General features: G+C 50.7%; 1 protein-coding gene across 2 annotated transcripts in view; it reads left to right on the top strand.

The window, feature by feature from the left end:
* CEP78 (centrosomal protein 78) overlaps positions 1-12230 on the top strand; it is an 87954-nt gene that overhangs the window by 11823 nt on the left and 63901 nt on the right. For both annotated transcript variants that reach the window (XM_040417052.1, XM_040417051.1), the window contains exons 5-6: positions 677-780; positions 2184-2358. In XM_040417052.1, the coding sequence (XP_040272986.1) occupies positions 677-780; positions 2184-2358 (279 nt within the window). The remainder of the gene's footprint in view (positions 1-676; positions 781-2183; positions 2359-12230) is intronic.

Below are 12230 nucleotides of genomic sequence, written 5' to 3'. Positions count from 1 at the left end.
TTGTACTCATTTTGCGCTAAAAAATCTTTTTTTCAATTGGTTTTTATTTAAAATATAGAGCCATTTTTCTTCTGTACATAGCTGAGATGCTCTAGTAGCAGCCTGTAGAGTTTCTCTCTTTTCCGTCAGTTGGGGAGCTGACAGGCTCCTTATCTCTGCTTGCTGACCTTCTAAAGATTCATTATAGATCAGCTCTCATCTTACTGATAAGAATGTAGTTTAAATAAGTGTTTATGACCTCTTAGTAGTTTAGAGATAAGGTTTATTAGATGACCAGCACAAGGTGAAAGTAAAAAGTACCAGTCACACAGTTAGAAAAACATTTAACCCTTTGTGACAGGCTCAATATTTTTAATAAAGGCCAATTTTTAGTCAAAAATGAGTAAAAAAATAATCAAACAAAAATTGTCTCTGAAGGTGTACATAGCCTTTATAAGGTTACGCTGTGTAACAGTTGGACAGCATTAGTAAATGTGGGCCATTCTCTCAGGTTACTAGTAGTTATTCGGTGCAGCGTGTCCATCCATGATAAAGATAGGAAGCAGATAAATTGTACCTGGTTGTTGCACAAGCTTTAATGATAGCGATGAAAAAATAAGACCAACTAATGTCTGTATATTTGTACTTTCCATGCTTGTAGCATTTTTATCTATTCAGTTATATTCTGTCCATGTAGTAATTTGCAAAAGCGTGAAGAATTCACCAACAATCAAAGTTCTAGATTTTACCGGGTGTAATCTGACATGGCATGGAGCTGAATGGATAGCACATGTTGTAAAGGTAATTGAAACCTTAGAATTATTGTAGTATGACTTGCAGCATAATATATGTCTATTCGTGTTTCTTAGTCAGTGCTTGGTGAGTGAGTTTATGCATCATAGCCTCCCAAGGTGGTCAACTGATTTGCTTCTAAATGTATTATAACCTTGAAACACTGATCACTCAGGGGACATTTTTCATATACACTTTGTAAGACTAATGTATGACCTGGGTATTCTGGTGTTTTTTTTTTTATTCCTGTGTTGTACCCTGCCCTTTCATGAGCATAACATGGCAAGTTTTGCCTCCAGTGTCTTACTTAAAAAGTAACTGCTGATTAATATTTTTTATTTTTTTTAATAAATAAATAGTACAAGTGAATATAAGAAACTGTAAAATCTGAAAGATTCAGAAAAAGCCTGGAATTGGTGTATGTTTCTGGTGGACAGAGGCCATTATGTCTGTTGCATGCTTAAAGGGCTTATCCAACCCCAAAAATGCCCCCCCCCCCCCCATACGCTTGGGGCCCTGACAGAGGTTGTACTTACCTCGCTCCTCAGCACCCGTGCATCTCCCCGTCACGTGTAGGAAAACATCCGGTGTTGGGGGGATTGATGGGGAGGTGGCTTGGCAGCCAATAGCAGGCTGTGATGGGAACAAGCCTCCCTAGCATCAGCTGCGACAGGGAGATGCAGCGGCGGCCGTGCAGGGTATGCGAAGCGATGCAGGTCCCGGGGAGCAAGGTAAGTACAATCTGTGTGAGGGGCCCGGGTGTATGGGGGGAGGAAATTTTTGGATAACCCGTTTAAAGAGGCACTTCCACAAAAAAATTTATTCTCTGACCTGTTAGAAAAGTACATAATGTAATCTGGAGTTAAGGTAATTTTCTTACCAGTGATTGTAGTTGTGAGTTCCAACCTCCTTTCTGATCCTCAGCTGTGTCATGTGACCAATTCTCTGATCTCCAACTGACACAGGACAGGAAGTTTGTTATTTCTCTATTCATTCCTATGAGACTGACATTGAGGCTCCCATAGGAACACATAGAGAAACTGGCTTCCTGTCCACACAGAAGATGCTGTGTTATTTGGAAAGTCAGAGTGCATGTCACGTGATCAGCTGAGGATCAGAACAGAGGTTATAACTCTGGTAAGAAAATTACACGTACCTTCACTACAGTTTCTAACAGGTCAGAGAATAAAAAAAATTTGTGGGAGCGTCTCTTTTAAGATCCAATACATGGATTGTATGTCTAGTTTTGTATCTTTGTTGGGGGCTGATACTTTTGTGCCACATGAAGACAGGAATCTATTAGATTAGGTCTTTCTCCATTGATACATTTTCTGTAAACATGGCATCATTAGTACAGAATGTGTAGCTTGTTTGTTTTCCTTCTGAGATACCTTGTGTTTTTCTTCTTTAAGCATCAGGCAACTAAAAGGCACAGTGAGGCTTGGGCGGAAAGCTTAAGATATAGACGACCTGACCTTGACTGTATGACGGGGTTGAGACGAATCTCCTTGAATTGTAATACACTGGTGGGAGACCAAGGAGCAAAAGCAATAGCAGATGTTCTTGTGGAGGACCTGTGGTTAAAAGGTAATGAAAGTAAATGAATATTACAAATTTCAACAGATTTACCATTACAGTAAATGCCAGCTAAATTAAACCATGTGCTTTTTTTTTTTTTTTTCTTTTTTTTTCATTTTTTTTTTATATCGCATATACACTATACTGTTCCACTGTAGTGGGGTTGTAACGCAGCTCCATTTATGTGGGAAATCAGCCATGGTATAGTGAATATTGTCTACTGCTGAGAAAAAGTATTTTGGTGCCCAAGGCAGATAAAAACTATTACACCCCTAAAATAAACTATCCTGTTATCTATAGATGCAGGCCTAAATGTATTTATTCTTTTACTTTTAAAAGGGTGTACTCCCCCAAAGGGTGCCTTACCATACAATAGCTCTGAAGCAGGAATAAATAGTATCATATGTGGCATGGATGGTATTGGACTACCAGAGCGTAGAGTCCTGAGCTGGGGATCCCTCTATTACATTCATATGTGCTAAAAGGATATATGGGCTGTGAGACAACCCTTCTAATATAAAAATCATGCAGTCCACCAGCCTGACAGAACTTCCATCAGTGCTGTAATAATCTTACTCTGCTTCCTCCACTCCCAGGATCTGTGTATGTCAGCTGGTTACTACAGCATTGCTTCTATTGAAGTGAATGGGACTGCTGCAATATTCAGCTCCATCCACTACGCAAGGGACAGAGCTGTGTAGTTCCCGCGAGGACTTGCAGCCCTTGAGCTATTTCAGAACAGTTGTTCGGCAGGGGTGTGGGGTGTCGGCTCCTCGTGCCTGAGATATTGATGGCCGATCCTGAGGATAGACTGTCAGTAGTAAAGTCCTGAACAACCCTTTAAAGGGGTTGGCCCATCTCTGACTTTGATGGCATATCACAGTCCAGAACAGGGCCCTCAAATTGAAGGTCTGCACACTGCACATAAGCATGTGTTCTACTTTCACTGCTATGAGAGATCCAAAATTAGCCGAGCGATCGCTTGACTACTTTCGGAAGTCCCATAGCAGTAAATGGAGAACGCACTGCTCAAGCATGGCCCGCTGTCCATGCACCTCTAAGGGATCGCCAGAAATAGCCAAGCCAGTGATCGGCTATTTTTGGAACTCTTAGGCCCCTTTCACACGGGCTTTGCGGATTGTGCCGGATGCATTCAGGGTGCGTTTAGTGAAACTCGTACCACTGTGCAAGTAAGTCGTTTTTTCTCGCCCATATTCCTTGGGGGACACAGGAAACCATGGGTATAGCTCTGCTCCCTAGGAGGCGTGACACTAAGTGAAAGCTGTAAGCCCCTCCTCCATCAGCTATACCCTTCAGCCTGGAGAAGAGACTGCCAGTTTTTGCTTAGTCTCCAAGGAGGCAAGACACCCCCTGCTTATGCAGGGTTGTTTTCCTATAATTTTTATTTTTGCGTTTTTTGTTGTTTTAATTCGATTTTTTTCTACTTACAGGGACAACAGAGGCGCATTAGACCCCTCTGTTTCTCCCGGGGTTGAGTTGCGCCAGTGCCGGTAATTCCGCACTGCCGCCTCCCCCACAGAAGACAAGGTGGACCAGGGCAGCCTCGCTCCCCTGCGTCCCGCCAGCTCAAGGGTCGCCCGCACGCCAAGTCCCTCCCCCGGCTTCCTGCCACTGCGGTGCCAGTAGCTGAAGGGGCGACCCTGCTGGATGGATTGAGGGCGAAGACAGCGTATGGTGAGAGTGGCTGCTCCAGCCTCCCCTTCCTTCCTCCCACCGCTGCTACATTCCCCCCATTTCCCCCCATGGGCATATCGGACCGGCAACCTTACCGGGTATCATTTGGGGGGGACTTTATCTGGGCAAAATCCTTTATTTAGCGGCAGGGCACGAACTCTGCCTTCAGGGGACGGCTGTAGGCAGGAGGCCGTCTGCCACATCAGGCGCGGCGGGGGCCGCTTACTTGGCGCGAACGGCGCCATTTCATCTGGCCGGCACTTCATCCACCTCGGGGGTTAAAATCATTTTGCCGCGCGCGCGCGGCTCTGCTTCTCCTTCAGCGCGGCAGGGGGGGGCGGAGCTTCATACAGCGCTCCGCTACTTCCGCTTTCGTCGGGCTCCACATCGCATAGTGCTGCGTGGAATCCTCTCTGCCGTCCGATCCTGAAGCTATTCATCTCCGTGCCTGCTGCCTCTCCTCCACAGCCTCCTTCAGTCTGCTCCCCTTGCTGCTGCCGCTTGCATCATCCGGGTCTGGTAGGACTGTTAACCCCCTCCGTGCCACCAGTACTGTTGCTTGGGTGTAATCCCCGTTCCTTTTGCCCTGGGGTCTCCCACTTTAAGGCAACATTTTTTCCACCATGTCAGACCCTTCTGCAGCCGCCAAGCCTTGGTACCATGCCTGTACTGCTTGTAGGGAACCCTTTCCCCGGGGGCAGTCTGATCCGCACTGTCCTGCATGCCGAGCTCCACCGCAGCCTCAGTCGCCCGCTGTGTCGCTTCCTCTGACCCGCCTGACTGGGCTAGATCCCTGTCCCAGGCGGTGGAAAGCCTCACTCATGTCGTGGGCCGCCTAATAGACAGGCCGCCTACCCCGCAGGACGCCACTCTTTCTGTCGCGCCCTCCGGGTCCACCGCTTCTGCCGCTGCAGCGGGTTCACCCCTTCTTAGTGACCCCTCCCGAGCTAGGCACTCTCAGAAGCGTCTTAGAGTAGAGCGAGCCTCCTCCTCGGATGCCTCTCTCTCCCCGCCACGCGTGCGCACTCAGACGGGCCTCTCCTCTCCAAAGGATTCGCTCTCTGAAGGTGAATTGGCGGTTTCAGATTTGGAAATGGACTCGGCCCTGCCGTCCAAGCTAGCCTCAGCGATGGGTCAACTCATCTCGGATATTCGTGACACCTTTAAGGTGCAAGATGACCCCCCTAGCTCTGACGCAGCTAGCGTCTCCTTTATCAGACCCAGGCAGGCCTCAAAAGTCTTTCCAATCCACTCTGATTTCTCCTCCGTGGTGTCTAAGGCTTGGGCTCGCCCCGGACGCCCGTTTTGTCAATCCCAAGAAGCTGGACATTTGCTATCCTTTTCCAGCCGATGTCGTGGCCACCTGGTCGTCCCCACCCAAGGTGGACCCCCCTGTGGCCCGTCTGTCAAAGAACACGGCCATCCCTGTTCCCGACGGGTCCTCTCTTCAGTCAGCGGAGGACCGTCGCATGGAGACCCTTTCCAAGGGCATTTTTGCTGCCTCCGGTTCTGCTCTCAGACCGGTTTTTGCCTCTGCTTGGGCAGGTAAAGCAATCTCTGCTTGGGGTGCGCAGCTGGAACAGGAGTTGGACTCGGACGTCCCCATCCAGGACCTACGTTCCTTGGCCCAGCTTATTATTCGGGCCGGGAATTTTGTTTGTGAGGCCTCCCTCGATGCGGGAGCCCTTATTGCACGCTCCTCCGCCCTGGCAGTTTCCGTCAGGAGGGAGCTCTGGCTGAAGGTTTGGAAAGCGGACGCTGCCTCCAAACGTTCCTTGGCGGGGCTACCGTTTGCGGGTTCCCGCCTTTTCGGGGTCCGCCTAGACGAGCTTATTTCGGAGGCCACGGGTGGTAAAAGCACCCATCTTCCTCAACCCCAAGCCAGGGGCGCCCCCCGCGGACGCCCTGGTGCGTCTCGTTTTCGGTCCTCCCGCAGGACCTCTGGGGCTCCCCCCGCAGCTGCCGCTTCGGCCCCTCCCCAGGATAAGCGTAGGAAGCCGTTTTTTCGGGCGCAGCCCTCCTGGCGCAGGCCGCAGGCTGCCCGCACACCCGCAGCAAAGCAGTCCTCTGCCTGAAGGCGCGCCCCCACCCACCCGGGTGGGGGGCCGGCTCCTCCTTTTCAGGGACATCTGGATGGCTCACGTCTCCGACGCCTGGGCTCTCGAAATTGTGTCCTCCGGATACAAAATCGAATTTGCGTCCTTCCCTCCAGATCGGTTCTTTCGCTCCCGCCCCCCCGCGGGACCCGAAAAGCGCGGCTGCGTTCTCCGCGGCTGTTCAAGCCTTACTGGACAGGGGGGTGATTACCCCCGTTCCTCTAGAGGAAAGGTTCCAAGGGTTCTATTCGAACCTCTTTGTAGTCCCCAAGAAGGGAGGTTCGGTGCGGCCCATTTTGGACCTCAAAAAGCTCAACCGTTTTCTCCTCCTTCGACGGTTTCGGATGGAGTCCCTCCGTTCCGCGGTGGCTTCCCTGGAGCAGGGAGATTTCATGTATTCCATCGATATACAGGATGCCTACCTCCATGTTCCGGTAGCCCGGTGTCACCATCGCTTCCTCCGATTCGCCGTGGGGGACCTCCACTTCCAGTTTGTCGCCCTTCCCTTTGGGCTGGCAACAGCCCCCCGGGTGTTCACCAAGGTCCTGGCCCCGGTTTTGGCCTTACTCCGTTCCAGGGGTGTTTTTCTGCTACCGTACTTGGACGATATCCTCATCAAGGCTCCGTCCCTTTCCCAAGCGGTTGCCAGCGTGGATCTCACTCTAGAGACTCTGGCGAGATTCGGTTGGGTCATCAACTTCCCCAAGTCCTCCCTTCCTCCCTCCAGACAACTGGTCTTCCTGGGAATGCTTTTAGACACGGGAGCGGCGGAGGTACGTCTTCCCTCGGAAAAACGACTGATCCTCCGTCGGGCGATTCGGGGTCTCCTTCTCCACCGTCGACCGTCCTTCCGCTTCTGCATGCGGGTCTTGGGGCAGATGGTTGCCTGCTTCGAGGCGATCCCATTTGCGCAGTTTCACTCCCGCCCTCTCCAACGGGCGATCCTCTCCTCCTGGGACAAATCGCCGGAGTCTCTGGATCATCCCTTCCATCTATCGCCTCCGGTGCGGTCATCTCTCCGCTGGTGGTTGCAGTCCCCTCTTCTGGGCAGGTCCTTTCTGCCGCTCAACTGGTTGGTGGTTACAACCGATGCCAGTCTCTTGGGCTGGGGAGGCGTGTTTCCTCCCCGATCCGTCCAGGGCATTTGGTCTCCATCGGAGTCCAAACTCTCGATCAATGTCCTGGAGCTGAGAGCGGCCCTTCTGTCTCTGCGACACTGGACTCATCTGCTGAAGGGTCATCCAGTTCGTGTGCAATCGGACAACGCCACGGCCGTGGCGTACATAAACCACCAGGGGGGCACTCGCAGCGCTGCAGCAATGCGGGAGGTCACCAGCATTCTCCGTTGGGCGGAAGCCCACGTCCCGGCCCTATCTGCAATTTTTATTCCAGGGGTGGACAATTGGGCGGCGGACTTCCTCAGTCGCACCACCGTCGACCCCGGCGAGTGGTCTCTTCACCCGGAGGTGTTCGAGGCCATTTGCCTGCGTTGGGGCATACCGGACGTGGACCTCATGGCCTCCAAATTCAATCACAAGGTCCCCGCCTATCTGTCCAGGGCCAGGGATCCGGGAGCCTGCGGAGCCGACGCCCTCGTTCTTCCTTGGCGAGGCTTCGCGCGTCCATACATATTCCCTCCCATCCCACTCCTGCCCAAGGTCCTTCGGAAGATCGCGGCGGAAGGCGTCTCGGTGATTCTGGTCGCTCCGGACTGGCCCCGCCGGTCTTGGTATGCCGACCTCATGCTGCTCCTGGCAGACGCGCCCTGGCCGCTGCCCGCCAGGGAAGATCTTTTCTCTCAGGGACCAATCTTCCACCCGCGTTTAAGGTCCCTACGTTTGACGGCGTGGTTGTTGAGACCACCGTCCTGACACCTAGGGGTTTTTCTGCGGACGTCGTCCGCACCATGATCCGCGCCCGTAAGCCGTCCTCTTCTAGGATCTATTATAGGACCTGGAGGACCTATTTGGGGTTCTGTGCCGATCTGGGGATTCCTCCGCTCCGCTTCTCTCTCCCCACCGTTTTGTCCTTCCTGCAGAGCGGACTTGCCCAAGGTCTGGGCCTTAGTTCTTTGAAGGGTCAGGTGTCTGCGCTGTCCATTTTGTTTCAGCGCCCACTGGCCCCCCTTGGTCCTGTCAAGACCTTCCTTCAGGGCGTGGCTCACGCGGTTCCCCCGTACCGCCCTCCGGTACCGCCCTGGGACCTGAACCTGGTTCTCTCAGCGCTCCAGGCTTCTCCTTTCGAGCCTCTGCGGACGGTTTCCTTGCGACTTCTGTCCTGCAAGGTTATTTTCCTTGTAGCCGTCACCTCTCTTTGGAGGGTGTCCGAATTGGCTGCACTCTCCTATCTGGAACCTTTCCTAGTGTTCCACCAGGACAAGGTAGTTCTTCGTCCGGTCCCTTCCTTCCTTCCTAAGGTGGTCTCCGCCTTTCATCTGAACGAGGACATCGTTCTCCCCTCTTTGTGTCCTTCCCCTTCCCACCCGCGGGAGAGGAAGCTTCATCGCCTGGACGTTGTCAGGGCGCTCAAGGTTTACCTGGAGGTAACCAGCTCTTTCAGCCGTACTGACTCGCTCTTTGTGGTTCCGGAGGGGTCGCGCAGAGGGATGGCGGCATCCAAAGTTGCTATCGCCCGTTTTGTCAAGATGGCTGTTACTGAGGCTTATCTCGCCAAGGGCAAGGTTCCGCCCCTCGGTGTTACCGCTCACTCCACTAGAGCGGTCGGGGCTTCCTGGGCTCAGAGGAATCGGGCTTCTACGGAGCAGATTTGCAAGGCGGCCACTTGGTCCTCCTTGCACACCTTCACCAAGTTCTACAGGGTGCATACTCATGCGTCGGCTGACGCTGCTTTAGGCCGTCTGGTGTTGCAGGCGGCAGTTGTGGTACATGTAGGGTGGCTGCTCTTGTATGGTGTGCTCTCCTTTAGGGTTGTTTCGGGTATCGAATTTTCTATATCTATACCGGGATTTGCCTTTTTTCTATTCTATGCTTTGCTATTGCGCAGTCTAGAATCAGAGAACATGGAGTTCTCGGCATGCTCCTTGTTCTCCTCAGCAGCATAGGGGAGAAGGAAGCATCTGTGCCGCTGCTGCCACCAATGAGGAGAGAGGGGCAGGCGCACTGCGGCACCAATGAAAGTAAACGTTTAATACAAATCCAGGAGGTGGGTGCTGGCGGGGAGCTGTGATGAGTGTCAGTTAACCCCTCAGGGCCGCACCCGCCTCCTGTATTAAATGTTAATTATCATTGGTGGTGCAGTGCGCCCTCCTCCCCAGTATTAAAATCATTGGTGGCACAGTGCGCCCTCTCTCCTCAACCCCTCAGTATTAAAATCATTGGTGGCAGTGGCCACAGGGTCCCCTCCGCCCTCCTCTTTATTGGTGGTACAGTGGCAGTTGTGATCGGAGCCCCAGCAGTGTAATCCTAGGGCTCCGAACAGTTACCATGGCAGCCAGGACTCGACTGAAGATAGGCATGGGTTACACCTAGCGATATGCCATCATTGTCTGACCTAAGACAACTCCATTATTATTTATTTTTAAAACCCGCAGCCGGATCTGAATACTTTTGAAATTGCATGTAATTAAAAATTCATTATAGCCAATAAAATGTATCTTTATAGCCAAATGTTCTGTTGGAAGCTGTGGCAGTTGCAGGGAAAGAGCTGCAGCAGAAAGGACATATCCCCTGAGTTGCCAGGCCGAAGATAATCTAGCAGAGCAATTGGAGCAGTGAATATGGGGTACTCTGGATCCATGTGAGGTACAAGGCTGGCTCTAGCTTTGTTAGAAAGAGATTGTCATGTACTATATGACCTCTGATATTTTCATTTTTTATATTTAATCATGGCATAATCCCTTTAAGCAGATATCTATGCAGTAGGTAGTGGAGCATCATGCTTTGTTTTTCTAGGCTCCATTTTTTTGCCCAGGAGCCAGTGCTGTAGGATCATATAACATCACATTTAAAAAACAGCAGTGCCACAATTTGCAACCGAAATTAAAAAGGACCCTTTACATTCCCCATGTAATAACAAATCTGGAGCATCTATTCTTATGACTCTGTGCTGTGCTATTCCTGTATTATTCCTGCAAGAAGTTTACAAATAAATTACCAGCAGTCATCAGTAAAGGTACTGCTGGGTGTTACCAGTAACAGGTGTCTCTGACTCTGTCCAATCAGTGCTGCTGGTGTCAGACTGTGCAAGGACACCCCCCCCTCCGACTGGTACTACCCACCTGTTCCTTTACTGCAAGCTGCTGACAATTTATTCGGTAACTTCTGGCACAAATAACACAGGAATGTTACAACTAGAGGTGGGACGAATCCAATTTTTTTCGAATCTGAATCCGAAAAGGTTCTCGAATCATTCTAATCTCAAATCCTTCTAATCTCGAATCCTACGAATCCTATACATAAGAAGTGTGTGAACGGTGTAAGAAACAAAGTGATCCAAACTCAATATTCTTTTAATATGAAAAAATAGAGTCCTTACTTTTTTAACAAAGTATTTGGATTCGAAAAAAAAAATGGAAATACAGGGTAATACAGCGCACATACCTCTTACATCCAATGACGTCTCCTTTGATGTAGATGTTCCTTCACTCTTCCTCATCTTCTCCTTTCAGACCTTCAGAACAGACCACCAGTTTTCAGCCATTTTTCGTCTCTGCAGTTTGACAAAAAAAAAAATCTTAGTTTACTACTTTTCCATCATTCTCGCATCTTTTGGACAAATCATCCTACCACCCCCAATACTGTGCCACTGTGCTCCCCAATATTATACTGCAGAAACAGATAAACCCCCTGATAATAGTAGTACCACACAGAGCCCCCCATATAAAATACCCCTTCTTTGTGGCCTCAGTAAATGCCCCCATAGTGCCCCCCAATAATGTGCCAGTAAAAATGGACCCCCATAGTGCCCCCCAATAATGTGCCAGTAAAAATGGACCCCCATAGTGCCCCCCAATAATGTGCCAGTAAAAATGGACCCCCATAATGCCCCCCAATAATGTGCCAGTAAGTGTCCCCATAGATGCCCCCCTATCATGTGCCAGTATCAAGTGCCAACCCCCCCATGTGCCAGTACCAACTGCCTCTCTCCTCCCCCCCCTTATGTCCCAGTATCATAGTGCCATCTCCCCCCCCCAATGTTTCAGTATTAAGTGCCATCTCCCCCCCCCCCCAATGTGCCAGTATCAAGTGCCTCTCTCCTTCCCACCCACCTCCCCATGTGCCAGTATCATAATGCCATCTCCCCCCCCCATGTGCCAGTATTAAGTGCCTCTCTCCCCCCCCCCCGTGTGCCAGTATCATAGTGCCACCCCCCCTCCCAATGTGCCAGTATCAAGTGCCTATCCCCCCCCCCCTGTGCCAGTAGCAAGTGCCTCCTGCTCCCCCCATGTGGCAGTAACAGTCGGGTATTTAAAAAAAACACTTACCTCCATGTCAACGATGCGATGCAGCCTCTTCCGGCCTGTGTCCCGCGCTGTATGTCCATATATGGAGTCAGTGCTTGTGTATTTCAGAAAAGTTTCTGCTGGGACTCGAACCCACGACCTTCCGTATTAGAGGCAAGACACTTACCCACACAGCTACAAGAGCTGCATAGTCTCTGCCTGAAAAAATATGAGACTTCTACTGTAGACTCTGTTATAGCTTTAATAGCCAGTGTACATCCATACACATGACACCTGCCCCAGCACACTCAGCACTGCTACATCTATACACATAGCAGCTACCCCAGCACACCCAGCTCTGCTATATCTATACACATGACAGCTGCCCCAGCACACTCAGCTCTGCTATATCTCTATATATCTATCTACTGTATAGTAATACTTACAGATATATAGATATAGCAGAGCTGGGTGTGTTGGGGCAGCTGTTATGTGTATAGATGTACACTGGCTAGAACAGCTAACAGAGTCTAAGTCTCATTTTTTTAGTCAGTAGCTATACAGCTCTAATAGCTGTGTGGGTAAGTGCGTTGCCTCTGATACAGAAGGTCGTGGGTTTGAGTCCCAGCAGACACCCATCTCTCTCTCCTGCTGCAGCACAGGCAAGGCATCTGTATCGCTGTCCTGAG

This window comes from Bufo bufo, chromosome 2 (genome assembly GCF_905171765.1).
Source record: "Bufo bufo chromosome 2, aBufBuf1.1, whole genome shotgun sequence".
Classification (NCBI taxonomy): domain Eukaryota; kingdom Metazoa; phylum Chordata; class Amphibia; order Anura; family Bufonidae; genus Bufo; species Bufo bufo.
This window is presented reverse-complemented; position numbering and strand designations above follow the sequence as displayed.